Genomic DNA, 23,067 nt, shown 5'->3' on the forward strand with positions numbered 1-23,067 from the left:
AGAAGTCAACAAGCGCGTGTAACCGTGGTTTCCATTGACGTATCCGTAAAAAACATAGTTATCTTTGGTTTTAAACGATTTTATTAATCTTGCTCTGTTTATTTATTTGAATTAAATCTACTGTTACAAATGATTTTATTTCCTGCTGATTTATTGGTAATTTGGCACAAATCTTAAGTTCCGATGACAGTACAGTTATTGTATTAAAAAATTGATGTTTAAATTTGTTTTCAAAGAGCATGGTATTATATTTTTTTGTAAGTATTTCAGCGGCAGAAACATTTAGTGAATATCGGAGAGAGTTCAAAAGTGAGAGCATTATAACATTTTGTATTTTTTACTTTAAGACCCCAGTATCAATAAGTAATCTCTTAGTGAACTGTGACCATATAAGGTATTTGATCTCAATGCTGTTTTTCTTATTCATTCTTAAGATAACGTTTTCGCTGTATTTCACGTATGACTAATTCTTAGAAATATCTTTGTTATTGCTCTCACTGATATTGAGATTAATTTTAAGACATTTTGTTATCAGTTTATATACGCTTCTGAGAAAAACAGATAACGGAATCTAAATTTACATTGAATACATATAATTCAACGAGACAAAGAAATATACAAAAAAAAACTCTTGTCTCAAATTGTCATTTTGTAGGATAATGTTGTTATTAATAAACTGTACCTATTTGTGTGAGATGTTTATTTATTAATATATAATATAATATTTTTAAATGAATGTTTAGGGAGTTTTGAAAATAAAACAAAGTAATATTGATGTAAAAAATCCGTATATTTGACTCTACAATTAAATTACATTGTTCTGGCACATATGGAGTTGTGTTACAACTACAAAATATTTTAGTAAGACACTAAAAAAAAATTATAATCGTTATATAACAATGCAACTTGTACATAAGAGTGAAAACAATTCAAATATGTTTGAAATCATACAACTTGGTTCAAAGTAAACTAAAGTATCAATCCTGACTTAGTATAAATACAAACCTTTCGATGAAGACTTCGATTGCCGGAATACTTAATACGTATTCCTTTTTTTTAATTTATTAAGGCATTGAATAATACGTATTGCTATTTCTTTTATGTCAAAGCGTTTGAAATATATACAAATTTAAATGCAATGGAATTCTACAGTTATACGAATAAAATTGTTAAATATCGTTCATGATTGTTTTTTTTTTCGACAGATTTAACGAATAGTTGATTGTTAAAAGATACTTTGACTATAAATTACTAAAAAAGAAAAGCATGAATCAGAATTATTATGAATCATTTAAATTTTTGATTACAAAGATTACGTGACAAAGATTATTTTGTAGTACGTAATGTGTTACTAAATTAAGCTAAGTTAGTTATTACACTGATGAGTAAAACCTTATTCATAATCTGACTTCATATTAAAAAAAATACTAATGCATTTTACATACTAACTAGCTGTTGACCGCGACTCCATCCGCGTGCAGTTAAAAAAGACTTGAGGGTTATGAAAAATAGATTGTAGCCGATTCTCAGACTTAATATATCTAATATATAAAATTCTCGTGTCACAGTTTTCGTTCCCGTACTCCTCCGAAACGGCTTGACCGATTCTCATGAAATTTTGTGAGCATATTCAGTAGGTCTGAGAATCGGCAAAAATCTATTTTTCATAAACCCCCCCCCATTTTTTTTTAACTGCGCGCGGACGGAGTCGCGGGCGACAACTAGTATTCATAAAATAAAAATAGTAGTAAACTAGTAGTTAATTTGTAAAATTATTAACACAGATGGCCATGTTGTTGTCAATCAGATCAGTAATTCCTGAGATTAGAGATAAATTTCTGCTGTGATAAAGAATTCTACAAACCTAAAGCTTTACGTAGAAAAACGAATATTACTAACTAAATCTGATTTAGAATACGCTTAGTAATGATTTTCATTTAATTCCAATATAATTTTGTGCCAAAAACATTTGGCAACGATACAAATAGTTTTAAAGAAGTTGGTATGAATCAAAAAGTTCTGCACAGAATTCAAAGTTCATCATTTTATTGACAGATGGCGCTGTCTCAATAAAAAAAAAGAGTCAGAAAAAATATTCAACTAATTTAAAAAGTTAATTTTTTTTAAAGAAAGAAGAAATTGAGTAAAAAAATAAATAAAAAAATGGCTATAAAATTAAAAGCAGACTAACCAAGAATATAAAAATCCTGGTCTTAGGAGGTTTCTAATGTGCGCAAAAAAATTAATGACATATTTTTCCGCAATTTGGTTTAGGTTTTTATATTCCTGGGAGACTATACATTATTTAATTCATTAATTATTATCTTAATACATTTTCATCATAATAAAAACTAGATAATAATAATGTAATGCCATTATTTTGTACGCAGAGTCAATGAAAGTAAATTCGTGATTAAATAAATTAAAAAAAATTGCCCTACTTATTACTACTTATACTGATATTTGTTCATAGAAGCTTGTTATTATAAGAGATTCAATATGGCTTTTCAATTTTTTACTTTTAACTCGATAAAAACAACAGAATTGATCACTCCATTGATCTTTGGTAAAACTTTTAATAATGTCAAATGTCACATTTAATAATCTAATCCTTGTTCATGACATGTCATTAAAAAAATGACTTAATTTTTTTTAAATATGTCAACACAAAAAAATCAACCGCCATCTTGTAATGCCGATTTGAAATATCACATATGTTGTATTTTGACTCGTTACAATACCTAATATAAAATTAACTAATTCACAAAAAAAAAAAAAAAATTATTCACAAAAAAATTGCAAAAATTATTTTTTACACTGGTGGTCACAAAAAACGGAACTAATCTAAGTAGGGTAGTAGGAAATCATCCATAATGCTAACATTCATGTGCCAGTCGAAGTGGTTGACTCCTGGCACAGTGAGGAGATGCAGACGACCTGCTACATCCAGAGACTTCAGCCCGATGTGGTCCTCCACATAAATATCCTGATTCCTCATTTCCACCACAGTTTCATTACCATCGTAGTATCCAAATTGGCTGGTAGTTGAAACATTTAACTCATAATTAATTGAAAAATAAAAAGCTCACTTTTAGTGAGCGCCTATTGGTCGACGACCATAATAAAAAAAAAATGAAAAAAAAAAAAATTTTGCTATTTACACTAGTGAAACTTTACATTTGAAAAAAGGTACAAAATTTTCGCTTCTATATTTAACAGAAAAAAAAACAAATAATGGGCGACCACTAGTTTAAACAATTATGTTTTTGGGTAAAAAAAAGTTAACAAAATACCTGCTCTGCCATGGTGTTATAACTTGGTCATCAGGACCACCAACAAGGACCAATCGTTTAACTTTTAATAAGTTGGCCTTGAAATCAGCGGATCTCTTTGATCTGAAATTAAAAAAAAATTAAAAAATTTACTGTTCTCTCATATAATCTTAACTTTTCCGTATACATTGAAATGCAATATTAAAAATATTGCAAGTTCCTGAATAAAATAGTTAAATAACTTTATTTTTTATTGTTAAATCTTATTTTGAACATTTTTTTATATAGACTAGTAAAAAGTATGATTGTAATATATATTATTAATAGTTCTGATTAAAAAAAAGTTATTATTATATAATCCTAAATTGTGACGTATTATATGTCCTCATTACAAAAGAACATTATCAAATGACGCAGTTAAATATATGCCAAGGTTATCTAAATAATATGAAAACAATATTATTTTAATAACATTGATTAATAAAACATAAAACAATTTATGCTTCAATAAAATTAATACATTCTATAGTAAGGTTTTATGATTATATATACTTTTTTATCTTTAATATTATTTTAATTTAATTAACAAAAACAAAATAGTTAAATGAAAAAATCTTGAACAAAAAAAAACAAAAAGTCAGGTTCCACCGAGATTTGAACTCGGATCGCTGGATTCAGAGTCCAGAGTGCTAACCATTACACCATGGAACCAGCTGACAACAATAATCAAATTACTGTACATTTTCTCAATGCTTTTTGTATGTATCTATTATGTATTACATTACTAATTACTGCTAAAGAAAAAACTTTTTTGCCGCACAAAAAACATAGAATTAAAAAAAACACACACACATACAAGGCACAAACTTGTATGTGTGTAAACATAATTTTTTAAAACAAAATGTTAACAAGTAAAAGTTAAAAATTTCATTACTTTAATATACTTACTTGATATGATTATTAATATAGGGCAGGTATACATTGTATGTTTCATAAAGCTTTTGATGATACGGATCTCTCCAGTAGTTGCCTACGGAAGTGTGCTGTCCCAAACGAGAGTAAAACAACTCATATGCAGTCTCCTTAACAAGACCAGGAAACACAACATGTAGAAAACCAGCTGAAAATATCAGATATCACAGTTAATAAAAAAAACTAGACTGACTTTACCCATAAAATACTCCAGGAACATGATCAAAATTACACTTCACTCATCAAAGTCTGTTCAGATGTTTAGGATTTCTATGCCACATTTTTTTTTAGTTTAACAAATAAACGCAAACTTATTATTTGTATAAATTCTTCCGAATAATCTATATATACATAAGAAAGTTGTGTTAGTCACACTATTTATAACTCAAGAACGGCTGAATAGATTTAACTGAAAATTGGTGGGCAGATAGCTTAGAACCAGGAAACGGACATAGGATAATTTTTACCCCGTTTTCTATTTTTTATTCCGCGCGGACGGAGTCGCGGGTAAAAGCTAGTTTTTTAATAAAATAAAACTGGTTAGTTACTAAATAAATTCAATAATTAAAACAAATTGAAAAATTTACTTTCACCAATAGATAGCTGTTTAAAGAGTAGTGTGGACTATATTTTTTGTCTGCCTAATAAGTTAATAAAAAAAGATAGAGATACCTCCATACTGTCCGGCTTGTGGTGAACTCAAAGATATAAATGTATCCACTGTTATATTTGGAAAAGTTTGTATAATACCTCTTGCGACTAAACCTCCTTGTGAATATCCTGAAATTATCAAAAAAGAACCAAAAATGCACATTCATTGTACAAAAAGAAATATATACTTAGGATAAATATAAAATGTATAGAAGATAATAAGAAGTTTATTATAAAAACGTAATTGAAAAAAAAAAAACATCTATAGAGATTAAAAGCGATGGAAAAAAAATTGTATGAGTATTTCTGTAAGAGAGGTAACAAACATTTTTGTAAGAGGTAACAAACATTTTACATAAATAATTTGTAAATAATTTAAACTCACCTATAATATTAATACCTTCTGGATGTTTGGATGAGATGTTGGCCACATCTTGACCAATCTCCAACACTTGATGCCACATTGTTTCTAAACTAGACCAACTTTCAAACCTATTTACATTATATACAACTGTACCAGGGTGTTTCTGAAATAATATGGAATTTTTGCAATGAGAGATGTTAAAATTAAAAATCAAATTTAAAATATTGTAATTAAACTTATATAAGCAAAACATTTCATTAAAAATATATATATATAAATTTATGGATTTTTTGATGACCAAATCTTGTTAGGCTTACAGAACTAAAGTTTAATCTAAGTCTGGCCAAAGGTTAGAGAATCTGTACAGGACAAATTTAACTATAATAAAAATTGATTATTATTTACATTAGAGATTTTAAAATATGTAATAGATGAGTTAAAAACATAGTTGAAATATTGTTAATCTTAAAATCAAACTAATTTGATAGCATGACTTGTAATATTCATATAACATATTGAAAAAACAAATTACCTCTTGTATCCTGAATTTAATAATTTCCATGCTCCCACTTCCCGTCATAATGCCATGAATTAAAACAACTGGTTTATAACTTGCACTTAAATTGATAAATAATAGTAAAAATGCAGAAGTTATTTTCAAAAACATGTTTGCGTCTTTCTTTTGTTAGACTGTGAACAAAGAAATCGTCACTTGCACTAGCGGTTCATTAGACTAACGCGAATTGAACTCCAATAATTAATCTGTGATAACATGGATGACGTATTTTATATTTTAATTACGTTCTATACGTACCCTTATCAAAACATATATTTAACGTAAGCTCGATCAGTCGAGTATCCTTGATAACAGACAACAGCAAATTTATAAGATATATGGGCACTTTAACCCTAAGAAAACTAAAAATTTTATTTTGTAATCATTTATCAAAGGTCAAAGGGGAAGGTCTAAGTTAGTCCTTTCACAGTGTTCCAGATTAATTAGTTCATTAAACTATTATTAATTTAATACATTCCATAAATTTACATTGTTTATATACTGAAATAGTAGTCAAGCTGTCACAGTCACAGTCAATGTCAATGTCAATTGCAGCGTAATGTTACCATACCAAATACAAGTTGAAAAAATGAAAAGTCGTAAACAAGGAATCAGTCAGTTCACTGTGACCAAAGTCTGCAACAGAAATCGCAAACCGCACTGTATTATCTTTTACAATTTAAGGTATTTTAAAGGAGATGAAATTCGTAATCGGTTTTGGTATTCTGAAGGAATAGAATAATTAAAAAATGAACAATTTTGTGGTAATACGATGAGAAACTGTATAAGGCAGCACTAAGCAAGTAATGTCAATGTCAGTTCTTTTTAATTTCAACATGCATTTTTAATTCACGTGAATTATAACCTCAAATCCTTTTCAGAAATAGTTAAAAACATCCCAAAGTCTGCAATTTCCATGTGGTTTTTGTGATATGAGCGAAAATAAATAAACAACAATACTACTGTGACTGACAGGTTGGTAAAACTTTAACATTATAGTTAAATAGTTATTTTAACCATATTACATGTAATAATTTTATAATTACAGAAAATAGAGAAAATAATGGCTTCCACATCTCTAGCAGAACAACTACAAAAACTCGCAGCACCACAATCTTCTATATATAAAGATGAGAAAAAGAAAGCATCATTATTATTTGACCCGAAAGAAGCGGCCCTTAAAGACCGGGAAACTTTCTATGAAATAGGTGTTAGCGGTTTAAAGGAATTGACAGCTTTATTCGAAGGTTTTCGTGTATACGAAGATTCATTGTTCAGTGTTTCTTCAAAGGATTTCGAAAGAGCAGTACAAACTAAAGAAGTTAACAATAATTTAGATCAAACGATAGAAAAGTTTTTATTACAATTGTCACCATATTTTCTCCTGCAGCCTTCTCATAAAGCTCTTGAATGGCTTGTAAATAGATATCATATACATGAATATAATCAAGATGCGATTATGATGCTTATATTGCCTTACCATGAAACAAAAATTTTTATACGATTCCTCCAATTATTGTCCATTAAAGGAAATACAAATAAATGGAACTGGTTGAGATCTGTACAAAAGAAAGGTGTTCCATTAACGAAACAAACATTGCACAATCAATGCGTATCTAATACTGGTACTCTACAGTTTATTGCAAAAACAGTTTTAAAATATGTAAAGGTATATGGAGAACGTGCTACACAGTTGAATACTGTTTTTGGGTTTTTCGCAATTACAGCTTTTGGTGTTATCGATACAATGAAATCTGTGAATGAAGCTATCATCAATGCATTATTGCCAACTATAACGAAAGGTTTCGAGTCAACTGTACAAGATTTCCGAGCTGCTTCATACACTATATATGGCTTCATTTGTATGAACTCTACATTGAAACGTAAAACTCTATATGAGATCTTAGAGTGTTTACTATCTACTGATGATAATTTAACTTATGAATGTGTTTTATTGATCGCAATGACTTTTAAATACCAGAAACATCTGACAAAATTCTCCGCTGAATTGCTCAATAACATGTCAGGAAACATTATGAGCAACTTATGTAAACATTTACAATTCTTGTCGGCAAAGAAAAAGAATGATATAAAATCACTTGTGCTAGCATTCCTTTTGAGAGTTTTACCAGCTATTCAAAAAGATATAGAGGATTTTAAAAGATTTTCTGAACTTCCTGAAATATTAATAGATGTAGTGGACTTAAAAGATCAAGATCCCGAAACTATTATCAGGTGAGACTAGAAATTTAATAATGTCTCTTAGTCATTAAGAAAAAGCATAATTAAACTTATATCTTACAGAAATATGATGCTATTGACAATAGAAAAACACGAAAACACTGCTTATTTTATAAATTACTTTTTTAGTTATTTATTGAAAAAAAAAAAATTGTAATTTCATAGACATGAAATAGAGCAAATATCATACATTAGTCTTGTCAAAGTACTTACATTGTGTCATTTAAAAAAGAGTCTAAATTGAAAACTTGTTAAATCTGCACACTAACTAAAACTATTTTTTTTCCAGATGTGTTTTAACTGCTTTCAAACCACCTCAGAATACGGCGGGTATTGTTGACGAAGAAAGTGACATTGAAATAATTGATGAAGATGTTGATATGAATCCTAGCATTTTTAACTGGTATTCTGTTTTCCTCAAGAATATTGAACGCAAGTATCCGGAGAGTTTTGATAAAGTTGTCAAAAGTATTATGAGTTCAGATAGTGAGATGTCAACTGTGAGACGTTCACAACTGTCAAAGTTGTTAGGCTTCAAACCTGCAGTTGCACATAAAATTAGTGGAGCTTATCTATTTGAAAATTTAAACCACGTCAACCCTGAATTGAGAACAGAAGCAGTTAATTATATTGCAAAAGAATTTCAAGCTTTGAAAGTTGAAAATGCTGATTTTGTAAAAGAATCTATTGTGAATAGATTGAATGATGATAGCTCCGAAGTGGTATTGGCTACTTTAGATATTTCAAATGAATGTCTGAGAGAAGTTTTAAATGATATTGATTTAACAAATACATTCGTTAATATTATAACAAAGAAATCTAAGAAATGGAAAAACGTTACAGAGAAAGCTATAGTGAAATTTTGCGCCTTAGATTCGATGCCAGTTAATCAAGAGACGGTGTTGGCTTTGACGCCATACTTGTTTCCGTATGATCAAAAATCTGCTGAAATCACATGGAAAATTATAACTTCATCATGGGGTCAAAAGTTTGGTTTTATTAATAAAATAAGTGGAGCTAATGATTCAATATCCGATAATTTTCAAGTCTTGAACCAATTGATTTATAAAATAATATTCGTTGATAAAGCGATTTCATTTGATAAATACTTAGATATTAATCTTATAAACCCAGATAACACTCTCGATGTTCACCTATATCTGCTTTTAAAGTCTTGTTCATTTCAAAGTGCGTCAATTGAAGACTTAATGAGTACACTTAAGATGTTATTGAAATCTGTAGAGACCAGAATTATAGTACCCACTTCTCATAGAACAAGTTTCTCTTCGGAAATTATTTCTGAATTTATAAAAATTTCTAAACAGAACAAAATTGTATTTGAAGTTATGGAATATATATTTAAGAGATTCATCGAAGAGTTAAACGTAAAATCTGTCTCGAAACCATGGTGTAACGTTTGTAAAACACCCGAAACAGTTTTGGTGAGAAAACTTTATGAAATATTTCTCACCGGTTGCGGTATTCCGACTTACGGGGACAATTATGTCGTTCTACTAAAGATGTTATTAGGAAAACTGTTTGATAATTCAAAAGATAAATTCAATTTCGTAGCCAATATCGCTTTCGGCCATGTTCTTTTCGCCACCGATCCAGAAGATGTTATAAATCCGGAACTTCAATTGAGAAGTCTTAAATTGCTTATTAATTATGTAACTGTAGAAGGAAATTCGAACTGGATCTATGATTCCGATGTGTTAATTGTGACAATCCTTTTCAATTTAAATAATCCACTAACTGCAATACGGGAATGTGTTATTGATTTAATAACTAAAATGCTTAGATATGATCCAGATAAGAATTTGATATACGTGCAATTAATAAAAGAACTAATCGAGCACAAGGATGAGTTACTATTAGATCCTGATCAAATTTCGCAAGTTTTAAAAACTATATTGACTCATCAGACACCAGGAAACAAAATGTTTAGAAAGAATTGCCTATTGAAACTGACAAGTATATTGATTGCAGACACGCCCTCTTACATAAAATGTAATCTGGTGAAAATACTAGCGAGTGTAAACAATGCTAATACTTTCCCTAATTTGATACCATCATTGAATTCTTTGGAGAAAGTTTTGAAACAAACAGACCAGAAAATGTTATTTGATATATATGAATCTAATCTCTTTAGGTTAGTTTACAGTTTTATTAACGAAGCAACTGTGGCTACCTTTGCAAAAGAACAAATATGGAAGTCCATCGAAATAGGTTTACAAGAATATAGGGAGTGTATCTTAGATGAAAACCAAGCAATGACCAGTCCATGTATGTTGATTATGAAGGAATTCGACGAAAATGTTTTTAAAAAGTTTCCTGAAGAAAAAACTAAAGATTTTATATATCTTGTGGCGTCTGCTGGTACTTTCAGTGGAAATCCCAACATTTCTTCTGCTGCTTCTAAGTTGATGAAGAAAATCCACTTGAATTTTGCCGATTTCAAGCCAATTTTCGAAAGAATGCTTAACGCCGTAGACCCAGCTGCTAATGTATCTAAGAAGAAAAAGGTTTCAGTACCTATGCTGTCTTATCAATTGGTGGAAACCGATGAATGGAGACTCGGCGTTACGATGTTAGAATACGTACAGAACAAGAAGAAAATGAACGTGGACAATTCATTCGTGTCTATTTTGTTCCAATTACTAAACAAATGTTTGCGGTTCGAGGAGCAATCTTACGTCGAATATACGAAACAACTTATTTTGTCTTCTCTATGGTACTATTGCAAGAAGTTTGTTAGTGACACCGACAAGGACCAACAAAACTCACTAAAGAGCATGTTTGACGTGGAATTGGTTGTCCAGTGCATCAGAGGGACGCAGAACCCACAAACGCAACACCACGCTTTAATTCTACTGTCGCATGCGGCGTACATGTTACCAGAACAAGTGCTTCATCACACCATGGAAATATTTACATTCATGGGATCCTCAGTTTTGAGGCACGACGATGCTTATAGTTTCCAAATAATAACAAAAATCATAGAAACTTTGATACCGATCATTGTAAAACTAGATAGAGATATCGAAGACTATTCAGACAAGGAAATACAACAACTGCAAAAGCGCGTCGTTCCAGTTTTACGTATATTTGCCGACGTTGTTTTACACGTCCCCGAACACCGGAGACTACCCATGTACAAGAAGTTAATAGAAACTCTCGGTCCCAGTCAATTCCTTTGGGTGTTCCTTGCATTGTTACTAGAGACACATATAGCTCATTTCAACGAAAATAAGAAAAAAGACAAGGTATCGCACAGAACTTTAGCAGATCAGGAATCCCCAATAACTAGACTCGATTTCGGACAAAGCATATTGCTAGAATTTCCTCCTGAAGTGTGCTTAGAAAACTTTATCAAGCTTATGGTTTACATAAAGTCATTGCCGGTCCAAAAAGACGAGAACTCTATGGACACTGATGTCGATCCAGGCGATATATTCAGTGTGAATGGTCACACACCGATACAGTTGCGTCATTACAAATATGTAATAATAACATTCATGAACACATGCTTAGCTTCCTCGAGATTCATTCAACATAGCAGCCAAGCGACAGATGACAAAGTTATGGAAGAGCGATACAAATCGTTCATAATAAATATATTGACATTCATTCAAACTATTTCCAAAATAACTGACGATAAGGCGGCCAAATATTGGCGCGTAATGCTACATCATAGTTATGACTTATTGGATCATACTAATAACTTGCTATCGGCTCCTATGTTTTTGTCCGTTGTTCGAGGACTGCTTAAGTACACGTTGCAGACAGTACGGAGAAAGTCGATGGAGTTATTGAATTCTAAAATACAATTTAGTCCAGAAATGTTTATCGACGTTGACAAAGAATTACTTTTTTCTTTACTGCCAGCTTTACTGGACGTAGTAAAAACTATAGACACAAAAGATGACTCCTTGAGCGAAATTGCCGCTCAAGAATTGGAATTGAATCAACAGACGGCATTATTATCTTTGAAATTGCTCGCTAGGATGTTAGCTGCAGACAATCCTGAGCCATTTAAACCGGTCTTAGAAATCGTAACGAATTATACTTGCAATCCTAACATCAGTAGCAACGTGATGGCTTCAGTTGTTCTTTGTTTAGCAGAATTGTGTGGAAATCTTAAAGCGCACGCTTTAGCGAGCCTCCGTAAATTCATGCCAGCTCTTATAAAAGTATTGAAGAAGCAGCGAAAATCAGATGTTCAAGAACTGGTGCTATTGAGTACGGTTACTGCGATTTCTAAGATCGTGGAAAGTCTACCTTTATTCTTAAGTCCGTATCTGCTGAAGATTTTGTACGAGTACTCGATTCTCTTTGCGAAGTGGGATGGCTACGATCAGGAATGCACGAAAGCCTCAACCATTGTGTCAAAACTTGGCAATATCAAGAAGAAAATTGCCAGTTCTATACCGCCTCGGGTTTTGATACCGATCGCTAACGCTGCCTATAATATAATTGTTGAAAAGGAGAATTACAGTGCTGTGGCTCCTGTGATGTCTGTTTTGGCAGATTCTTTCGGAAATGTGACCGCAGCAGACTTTACAGCGCTCCAGCAAGACTTGACGTCATTCTTCCTTTCGGCGTTACAATTGCGAAGTGATGCTGTCGACAAGGACGTTGACTCTGACGTCATCGACAAGGCTGAAGACGAAGTTGTCAATGCACTAGTAAGTTTAGTCCTCAAACTGTCTGAAACCAACTTCAGACCATTCTATTTTAAGATTTATGACTGGGCAGTAAGGACTAATATTGACGGGCATAAAGATAGAACAATAACATTTTACAGGTTAGTATAGTTTAAATTAAACTCTTCCTATCTACGGTGATGTATAGATCTATCCATATGTATGGATTGATGGAAAATTACGTGTAATTACTGCATACTGAAATATGATTTTTTTTTATTTAACTCCAGACTGAGCAGTGCTATAGCTGACAAATTGAAGGGTCTATTCGTTTTATTTGCTGGTCATTTCATCAAGAATGCTGCAGAATTACTCGACGCGTGTAACAATAGTAAAAATGAAGAACTATTCTTTGATTCTGAAGAGAAATGTACCAGTCTTGTTAATTATATTATAAAAACTCTACATATCGTGTTCCTCTATGACAGTCAAAACTTTATCAATAAAGATAGATTTGAAACACTAATGCAACCGGTAGTCGATCAATTGGAAAACACGATCGGAGGCATTGACAACCTTAAGACGAGGGCAGCAGAGTTGATAATACCTTGTATAGCACAATTCGCGGTCGCTACAGCAGATGACTCTCTGTGGAAGTTGTTAAACTATCAAGTTTTGTTGAAAACTAGACACAATGATGCTGAGATCAGGTAAGATAATTGTAATTATCAATGTTTAACAAGTTTTAAGTTATCAATTACTTTTAAATGAGATGACATGAGAAATCAAAGCTTTTATTTAGAGATTGTATTCATTTTGTTGTGGTTTTGTTTATTACTTTCTAAAAAGGTTTCCTGAATTCTGCATTAAAATTATGTTACCATCTAGGTTGACAGCGCTGGACTGTCTCGTTGCCATGGCAACTCAACTTGGTAGCAGCTGGTTGCCACTTCTCGCGGAGAGTGTGCCTTTCTTAGCAGAATTATTAGAAGATGGCGATCCCAAAATTGAAAACTCCACTAAGGAAGCAATAAGAAAGCTGGAACAAATATTAGGAGAACCCCTCGAAAAATATTTCTAGGATTAAGTGAAATAAATACAAATATATTTTGTTTTAACGGCATTGTTTTGTTTTATTTGTGTGCTTTTGTTTATTTTTGTTGTCTAATTGTTCGATGAAAATTACGTATACAATAATTAATTTATAACGTAAATGAATCCAAAGAGATTCAAACAGACTGTATGTTTTGTGGTTGAACAGAAACTAGGAATCAACGCCATCTATGAACTAAAAACGCTCTAATGATCCATTTGGTTACAGAACAGTTTACCGAATAGATGGCATTTTATTTCAAAAGATGAATTTTAGAAAAAAAGTATAATATACAAATTTTTGTCGTTACTTTTTCTAACTTCTTATTTTACTTCATTATCTTACTAAACGAAAATACGTAGTAGGGAAAATCTTACGAATATAAATGCGAAAGTTTAGATGTAAGAATGGATGTTTGTTAGAAGGTATTTCCGGAACGGCTCAGCGGATCTTGATGAAATATGGCATAGACATAAAACATAGGCTAGAAGAACACATAGGCTACTTATTAAGTTTTTTTTAATTCCACGCGGACGGAGTTGCGGGCGATAGCTAGTAATAATATAGTTTTTTTAACGATCTGGCGTAAATTTTTTGCTTACCTCACTTATGTTTGAGTAATAACGTTGAGTATTTCGACTAATAACCAACTATATTTTTAATTAAGTGACAAAAAGTCGCGTTTCCTGTCGTTGAGCAACTACTTATTTCTACGTCTAGGAAACGAGCGTCTTACATTGAGAGAAATTAAGTAAATTTCTTTTAGCTCTAACTTCTTGTTAGAGGAATCACTCATTTGGAAGTTTTAAATGAGCTGTAGTTTTATTTATTTAGTTTGAATGGAAACTTCAAAGATTTCCTTTAGAATTTCTATCTTTAGGAAAAGGACAGTTATTGTAGTGAATTTTGAGAAGATAATTGAAATATACGTTGTCAGGAAACGAATGTAACTACGTAGTGAATTTAAAAACATAAATATAATTTTAAAAATGTAATTTAATAATAATTCAATACAATTTGTAACGAACTTGTAAAAACTCTTCAATTTTTATTTTAAATAGCAGTTGCAAGTGACTGCAAAAGGGATACTACAAAACTACTAGGGGGGCTACAAAAAGGTCTAGTAATAAATAATAATAATAATAATAATAATAATAATAAGCGGCCGTCACCGAAAAATGTCACTGAATTTTTAATGTAAAATTAAAAAAATTGATTTAAATACAATATACCGGAAAACAAATACAGGAACATTTTCAAAAAGGATTTAAATCATTTGGGAACTATATAAAACAATACTAAAAGCGTGCAACATCAAAAACTTGTAAAAACCGAATCATATGTATGACACATAACATGTCAAAAGAGAATAATATATCAATATTTACAACAAAAAACCATAGAATGAAGATACAGGAACCATAATTCAGAGGACAAAATTGAGCCGCGTCGGAGATGCGCACGCCTAAGACCTGCTGCGCTCACCTCGCTGGGCCTAATACCATCAACGTCGGAAGAAGATGAGTCCCCGACCGCTAGTGAGGAGGAGCCAGCGCCGTCCACCCCGCCACGAAGACCTGTGCGGGGCCGTGGTCGGCCACCGTCGGCACGCTTGGGGCCTGCGGGACGCATCCCGCACCCGGCCCCCGCTACCGGTGGTGTAGTGCGCCGCATGAGATGGACTTCAGAACTAAACGAGAGTGTCATGCGCGCGTATTACCAGGCAACAGAGGTGGAAACAAACCTCACAGCGTATCGTGGTAGGATGTTGTCTTTGTTTCAGGTCCTTCAACCAAATACCGCCGTCACGGCTCAGCGCTTATCGGATCAAGTGCGGGTCATACTGCGGTCGCGTCGGCTGGATGACTCCGTTCTTGACCGTCTACGCACTGAAATACGTTCCAGCCTTAGGGACACGGAGTCTGCACCTACGGCGCCGCTAAACGTTGACTGTGTAGACAGTCGGCCACCGACGCCAATAGCACCGTTAAACGTAGGCGCAAGTGATACTATAGCTGAGAACGTAAGTAGCCAGGATAATGAGCATATGAGGAGAACTTTGGAGGAGGCCATTAAGGAATTTAAAGATGTCCCTACATTAAGTAGATCGCGGTTACCGCGTTTGCCTATTCATAGGGGTAGTTTGGCTATTGTAAATCAAATGAACGCACTACTAGCGCCGTATTTTGATGCTAGTAGTAGCTTAGCAGAAACACACTCTATTCTGTATTGCGGGGCTGTTGCAGTGTGTCGTATGGTAGGTGTCAAACTTAATATCAAAAATACCCAAACCGTACCACACACCTATAGCAAACCAGCCTGGCAAGCCAGAATTGAACGTCGCATTAACACCTCGCGAACTTTAATAGCCAAACTACTAAACTTCCGTGCTGGGAATACTCGGCCGAAAGTTATGCGTTTTGTGACCCAGGCATTTTTCGGGACTAATATTAGTCCCAATAATTACATACTTAGAGTCACGGAACGCATAGACTTTTATAAGCAGAAGATCTGCGCTTGGGCGAACCGCATACGCAGGTACAAAAAACGAGCGGACAGATTTATTCTTAATCGTCGCTTCCAAAGTGATCAAAAGGGTGTTTATAGAGGCTGGGAGCAACCTAGTGAAGGTGTGAATGACAGGCAACTCCCAAATCCAGACGATTTAAACAATTTTTGGCGTGGAATATGGTCGGTGTCTGTCAATCATAAAGAATCAGACTGGGTTGAAGCTGTCGGGCAGGGATGTGAACAGATACCAGTTATGGATCCTGTTACAATAGAACCTTGTGACGTGAGTTGTGCAATCCGTTCGGCTCATAACTGGAAAAGTCCTGGGCCGGATGGATTGCCCAATTTCTGGATCAAATGGTTCAAGAGTTCGCATTTCTGTCTGGCAGCTCAATTCCAGGCTGCCATCGACCTGGGTAGTCTCCCAACCTTTATGACCACAGGGGTCACCCACCTTTTGTTCAAGTCCGGTTGTACCACGGAAGCTAAGAACTATAGACCCATTACTTGTTTACCAACATTATATAAGTTGCTTACATCCATTTTGAGCTCAAAATTAACAAAGCATCTCAAAGATCTTTTGGCCAAAACTCAAAATGGATGTAGGCCTGGGTCCCGTGGTACGAAGGAACTACTCCTCATAGATATGACCATCAACCAACAGGTCCGTCGAAATAGGAAAAACCTCTGCACTGCCTGGGTCGATTATAAAAAGGCCTATGACTCGGTGCCGCACTCGTGGTTGAGGAGAGTACTAGAGCTATACAAAGTTGATGTAACTCTATGTACTTTCCTCAGTTCATGTATGCGGCAGTGGGTTACTAGACTCTCTTTACCTGGGAGTGCAGCGCCTATTTCGAACGGACTTATAAAGATTGAGCGGGGGATTTTCCAGGGTGACAGCTTGAGTCCGCTGTGGTTCTGCCTGGCCTTGAATCCTTTAAGCACATTGCTAAACGAATCAAGGCTGGGCTTTCAGCTTCGTAGAGGGGGTGAAGTCATATCTCATCTTCTATACATGGATGACCTCAAGCTTTTCGCATCGAAAAAGACCGACCTAGTGGAACTGCTCAAAATAACTGAAAAGTTCAGTAGTTCCATCGGTATGGAGTTTGGTGTCGAAAAGTGTGCGGTCATGTATGTACAGCGGGGGAGAGTTGCAAGCTCTGACGGGCTACAACTCACCGAAAGTATGTCCTTCAGATCCCTCTCCGAAGGTGAGACCTACAAGTACCTTGGTATATCACAGTCGTTGGGTATTGTTGATGAGGATGTAAAACATCTGATAAAAGCACGATTCATTGGCCGCCTGAGAAAAGTCCTAAATAGTCTTCTATCAGGTGGTAACAAGTTTCGCGCTTTTAACAGCTGGGTTATGCCCTCGTTAACTTACTCCTTTGGTATACTAAGGTGGACTCAAACAGAGCTGGATATCTTGGATCGAAGGGTCCGTTGCATGCTGACCACACATCGGATGCATCACCCACGATCGTCGGTTATGAGATTGTATATCCCACGGAAATGTGGTGGCCGAGGCCTCCTCAATGCTAAGGACATGCATAACCGTGAGGTATACAATCTACGGGAGTATTTCCTGAAAATCGATGAGGGGATACATCGAGATGTGGTGTCAGTAGATAAGGGGCTCACCCCGCTCTCTCTTAATAACGAGAACTGGCGTAAACACCCAGTGTTGAGCACCTCCGAGCGTTTAGATATATGGAAGAGCAAGGAGTTACACGGCAGGTTTTATCGGGCTCTGCATGGGCCTGATGTAGACCTGCCTGCCTCTGTGAACTGGCTACGTTTCGGTGACCTCTTTGGGGAGACCGAGGGCTTTGTCTGTGCAATTATGGACGAAGTTATCAAGACGAACAACTACCGGAAGTACATTATGAGGGACGGCACGCTAGATGTCTGTCGTTTGTGCCACTGCCCCGGCGAGTCCCTCAGACATGTCACTTCCGGTTGTTCTCGCCTTGCTAACTCCGAGTACTTGCACAGACACAACCTAGTAGCCAGAATAATCCATCAACAACTTGCTCTTAAGTATGGTCTAATCGCTTCGGAGGTGCCGTACTACAAATACACACCGGAGCCAGTTCTCGATGATGGTCATATCACGCTCTACTGGGATCGATCTATTATCACAGACAGGACTATTGTAGCCAATAAGCCTGATATCGTGATAATAGATCGATCTGCGAGACATACGATAATTGTTGACGTAAGTATTCCCCATGACTGTAATCTCGTGAAGGCAGAGACAGACAAGATGTCAAAATATTTGGATCTCGCGCACGAGATTACAGCCATGTGGCATATGGAGTCAACAATTATCGTACCGATAGTGCTGTCCGTGAATGGATTAATCGCGAAGAGCCTCGACCACCACCTAGAGAGGCTCTCGCTCGGTAAGTGGGTGAAGGGCCAGGCACAGAAGGCGGTACTCCTGAGCACGGCACGCATTGTGAGGAGGTTTCTGTCTCTGGAGGCCTAACCGCCGGTAGCTTGGGCCCAAGGCTCCGCTGCCGACGTATCCAGATTTTTTATATTTTTTTTAATATTGTTTAAGATTTTATTAAGAAAAATATATAAAATTAAACAAGAAATAAATATGTGGAATAATAATAATAATAATCTTTATTTCAAGCCACAGATACAAGCTCATTAATTAGTTAGTAGGATACTTACGAACTATGTTAGTAACAATATAATAAGCTAACTATACACCAAGCGCCACATGCAGCTTTAGGCTGTGATTAATATATTTACAATCTAGCCTACTTGCTATTAAGCTAAGTATGCTGTTGGGACTGGCTCGCACCCTGCGCACCAGGGATGCGCATCTTTTGCGCATTGTGGCATAAAAGCAGTCGACGCGGGCTTCTGCAAACATCGCTGATGCGCTACAGAAGCGAGGCAGTCCCATCAGCACCCTGAAGGCATTATTATATTGAACGCGAAGGTCGTTGTAGGACTTTTGCTTGTATGTCGCCCACAGGCTGCTCGCATAGAAGCTCGTGCAGTAAGCTCTAAACAAAGTGATTTTCACTTCTTTGGAGCATCGGGCAAACCTGCGAGCGATCATATTGGCCCTCACAGACAACGCCCTTCGCTCCCTCTCTATGTCACAATCGTCTTTGAGATCAGTGGTAATGATTTGCCCTAAGTATTTAAACAGGTAAACTCTATTCAAGGTCAAACCACAGAGTTTAACGTCAGGCACATTATTATCATTGTTTTTACCACCTTTCTCAAATATCATAAAATAACTTTTGTTTACATTATAAATTAAGCCGTGACTATTTGCATAGTTTTCACAAATTGCGAGTAATTTCCTCAGACCACAGACCGATGCGCTCAACAGTACCATGTCATCTGCGTAACTGATGTTGTTTACACAGACGTGATCAACATGGCATCCGACATGCTGACTGCTCAGCGCAACGATCAGGCCATTGATGTACAAGTTGAACAAGACAGGGGAGGTAAGACCCCCCTATCTTACGCCACACTTCAACTTATACGAATCAGAGTACGTGTCTGACCATTTGACAACATTGACCTGATTTCCATACCAAACTTGCAGAATTCTAACAATATCGCTTGGTACTTTTAATTCATCCAATTTTTTCCAGAGTATGTCATAGGAAACCAAGTCAAATGCTTTGGACAAATCGAGGAAGGCAGCATAGACTTTAGTTTTTCGAGATGTATAATAGTTAATTGTGTGTTTAAGACATATGGTCGCACTTTCTGTGGAAAGTCCTGGTCGAAAACCAAATTGGTTATCATGAATTTTCACATATTTATTCAGCTTCGAGTTCAGTATTCCGTCCAGGACCTTCGCCATAATTGTCGCGAGTGATATAGGCCTGTAATTATTTTTATCAGTAAGATTTCCCGTTTTGTTTTTTACGACAGGAACAACAACAGTTTTCATAAGTTGTGATGGCAGATAAGAATAGTTTAGACACAGAGAATAAAACATAGCTAAGACTCTAGGGGCATGAGGCCCCGCATACAAAAGATGCTCGATGCTGAGCCCGTCGTGACCGGGAGATTTCCCTTTGGATATTAAAAAATATTAAATAGCCACCCGGGGGTAGTGTAGCTTCAAAACAGTGAAAGAATTTTTCAAATTAGTTCAACAGTCAAATATTTCCTCTCTACAATATTAGTACAGATAATAATTGGATTTGAACATCGACTGGAAGCTTATAAGTTATGCACACGCAATGACTGCGTTGTACAGGTTAAGATTATAAATGCACATATGTATAACAAAAAGCAATAAGTCAGAACATACAGACGGACGGTTTGTACATAATTCAGCAGCGACAGGCGGCAGGCACGAGGTTCTCGTCACTTAGCTTCCGCAACTTGATAAATTATTCTGTGGGTTATAAATCATAAAGCATGGCCTGTAGAGAAAATATCCTACAGATATAACTGACGTTCATTATTTGTTGCACGTAATCTTGGTGTTATATACGTAAACTTTTTGTTGCCTAAGAAATTGTAAAATTCAAAACTCTTGTGACCTGGTCTCAAATAAATAGCACGAATGATACGTACGTAACTAATCATTTTAGGTTAGATATCCAGACGTGGTCCTATAGGAATTAAAAATAAATAATAAAAACGTTAAAGGTTACAGGGCAAATAGATTTTTTGGGACACATATCTCAGGTGTCCTCAGAAAATCCTACCAATGATTCATCAAAATCTGACAAGTATTTAAGGAAAGTATAGAGAACATACAAAATTATTCCATGTAATATGTGAACTAAAATATTCCGACAGGGATTACTTACCCTTTGTAATGATAAGTTTTGAGTTAAGTACAAAGCACGTTGGATATGCCACAGAAAGAATATCATGTGAAGTGAGCTTATCCTGGATGAAACGTTCATTCCACTGCTTACTGTTGTGAAAATATATTTATATTTGGTAATTCTTTTTTGGACTTAAATGCTAAAAATTGAATTTTGATTGAATTAAATATATATATTTTTTATTATTTAATAAAACTGCATCTACAGACGCTTGGTCCGTACTCTTTTTTGCACAGGTTTTAGTTATATTCTTGTTTTTGGTTTATTAATATAATCCCTATGCTACATAGTTTTAAATTAGTGAATTACCTTATCGTTTACAAAAAGGCTGCAGTTTATTGAAATGACGGTTCTTTAAATAAATAGAAAACAATATTTTACTGCTACTGTTATTTTAAATGTGCTTGTATTTTGACTTCTTGCAAAAGAATCATTTTATATCTCATCAATCATGGACGCGTTGACGGATAAAAAATGAAGATTTTAAGGACAAAGTGTAAAGAAAATATTTGTCAGAAGACGGATAAATGTTTTTAAGAAATGTCGACAACACAGTTGTTTTTATATTAAAAATGCGAGCGAGCAAACAGGTTACTTACTTGTTGATAAGTTTTCATAGCCGGTAGACATCTGTTAATATTTATTGGACTAGCTGTCGCCCGCAACTCCGTCCGCAAGCAGTTAAAAAACATTATAAGGGTATGAAAAATAGATAGTAGCCGATTCTCAGACCTACTGAATATGAATATAAAATTTCATAACAATCGGTAAAGCCGTTTCAGAGGAGTACGGTAACTAGCATTGTGACATGGAAATTTTATATATATAAGATAGAGGATCGATTGTAATACATCTTTCCTTCTATTTATCATCTCTGACGAGTCACTTTCCAGAAAAGGATGTGAGGCTTTATAATTTCAAGTATGCATAACATTATTTTAATGTACTTGTTCTGAATTTATTATTCTACTGTGTTATTAGGCCTTCTATACAATTTAACATAATCCTATCTTATTCAATAGACGTAGGTTATTAGCGACATATGTGACGCATTAAATTCGATGTAGGATTATGACGAATGTGAATTTAGACGTAATTTGATTTCATTTTACGTTTCTCTCCCATCTTATGAGATATTAAGGAAACCAATCTAATAAACGAATATATTAAGGCACAAGAAATATATTTTGGAATAAGTATGACATTATATTTATATAACCACAGATTATAAAAACATATTTTGAACATTTTAAACCTTATTTATTCGTAAATTGAACATTATGATAAAATAAAGTAAATACTTTACAAAAATATTATGTACTGTCTTCGGTACAAAAACGTTCTCTCATTTATACGAGTATGATGAAGAAAATAATCACTTCTTGAGTTTCTTTGATTCATTACAACATACACACACACGCACGCGCCTTTTCACACTATCTATATACATTATGGTCCATAAAGGAATATAAAGTAAACAATTGGGAATCTCTTATTTGCATTTAGATTACGTAAAGGAAGCGTACATCCGAATGTATTTTTTTAAATTAAATTGTAACAATTTCTTTATCGAACAGGTAACAAAAAATTTGCAATTATCTGTTTATCGAACTGCACTGAGTCTTTATTCGATAAGTAATCGTGTAAGCGAATAAGTTAGCTGTGGTGTAACCTGCCATTAAAATCTACAAGTTTACATTTAAAATACAAAGAAAACGTAGGACAAACGTAAGACAAAAATGATTTCAAGGGTAAGAATTTGTCTTGCATTTAACAAAGTGCTTGCTTTTCGTTGCACGAATTAGTCGGCTCGCCCAGTGAAATACCACGACCACAGAAGACAGGCGTAAAGTGGAAGTAATTCTGCGTTTCGTCTGATGAGTGTGGTGCCGGAGGCCTAATTTTAGTCCTCTTTCCCTT

At 34.6% G+C, this 23,067-nt stretch overlaps 3 protein-coding genes and 1 non-coding gene across 4 annotated transcripts; 2 read left to right on the plus strand and 2 right to left on the minus strand.

Moving 5' to 3' along the window:
- Positions 1 to 2,822: 2,822 nt before the first annotated feature.
- Positions 2,823 to 6,283, minus strand: LOC106714176 (lysosomal thioesterase PPT2 homolog). Its single transcript, XM_045679302.1, has 7 exons — positions 6,074 to 6,283; positions 5,792 to 5,949; positions 5,281 to 5,422; positions 4,917 to 5,024; positions 4,221 to 4,392; positions 3,294 to 3,395; positions 2,823 to 3,038 (listed from the first exon to the last, which is right to left on the minus strand). Exons 2-7 carry the CDS (start codon positions 5,924 to 5,926, stop codon positions 2,840 to 2,842), a joined length of 858 nt encoding a protein of 285 aa, XP_045535258.1. The 5' UTR covers positions 5,927 to 5,949; positions 6,074 to 6,283; the 3' UTR covers positions 2,823 to 2,839.
- On the minus strand, positions 3,912 to 3,983 carry Trnaq-cug. The gene has a single exon. It is a non-coding gene; the product is annotated as a tRNA-Gln (tRNA).
- Positions 6,284 to 6,644: 361 nt separating the features above from the next.
- Positions 6,645 to 13,788, plus strand: LOC106714259 (HEAT repeat-containing protein 1). Its single transcript, XM_045679318.1, has 5 exons — positions 6,645 to 6,790; positions 6,864 to 8,050; positions 8,346 to 12,863; positions 12,993 to 13,412; positions 13,591 to 13,788. Exons 2-5 carry the CDS (start codon positions 6,879 to 6,881, stop codon positions 13,781 to 13,783), a joined length of 6,303 nt encoding a protein of 2,100 aa, XP_045535274.1. The 5' UTR covers positions 6,645 to 6,790; positions 6,864 to 6,878; the 3' UTR covers positions 13,784 to 13,788.
- Positions 13,789 to 13,915: 127 nt separating this feature from the next.
- LOC123721337 lies at positions 13,916 to 18,806 on the plus strand. The gene is made up of 2 exons (XM_045679877.1): positions 13,916 to 13,942; positions 15,228 to 18,806. Exons 1-2 carry the CDS (start codon positions 13,916 to 13,918, stop codon positions 18,804 to 18,806), a joined length of 3,606 nt encoding a protein of 1,201 aa, XP_045535833.1.
- The last annotated feature ends 4,261 nt before the right edge of the window (positions 18,807 to 23,067 follow it).

This window comes from Papilio machaon, chromosome 1 (assembly GCF_912999745.1).
Source record: "Papilio machaon chromosome 1, ilPapMach1.1, whole genome shotgun sequence".
Taxonomy (NCBI): domain Eukaryota; kingdom Metazoa; phylum Arthropoda; class Insecta; order Lepidoptera; family Papilionidae; genus Papilio; species Papilio machaon.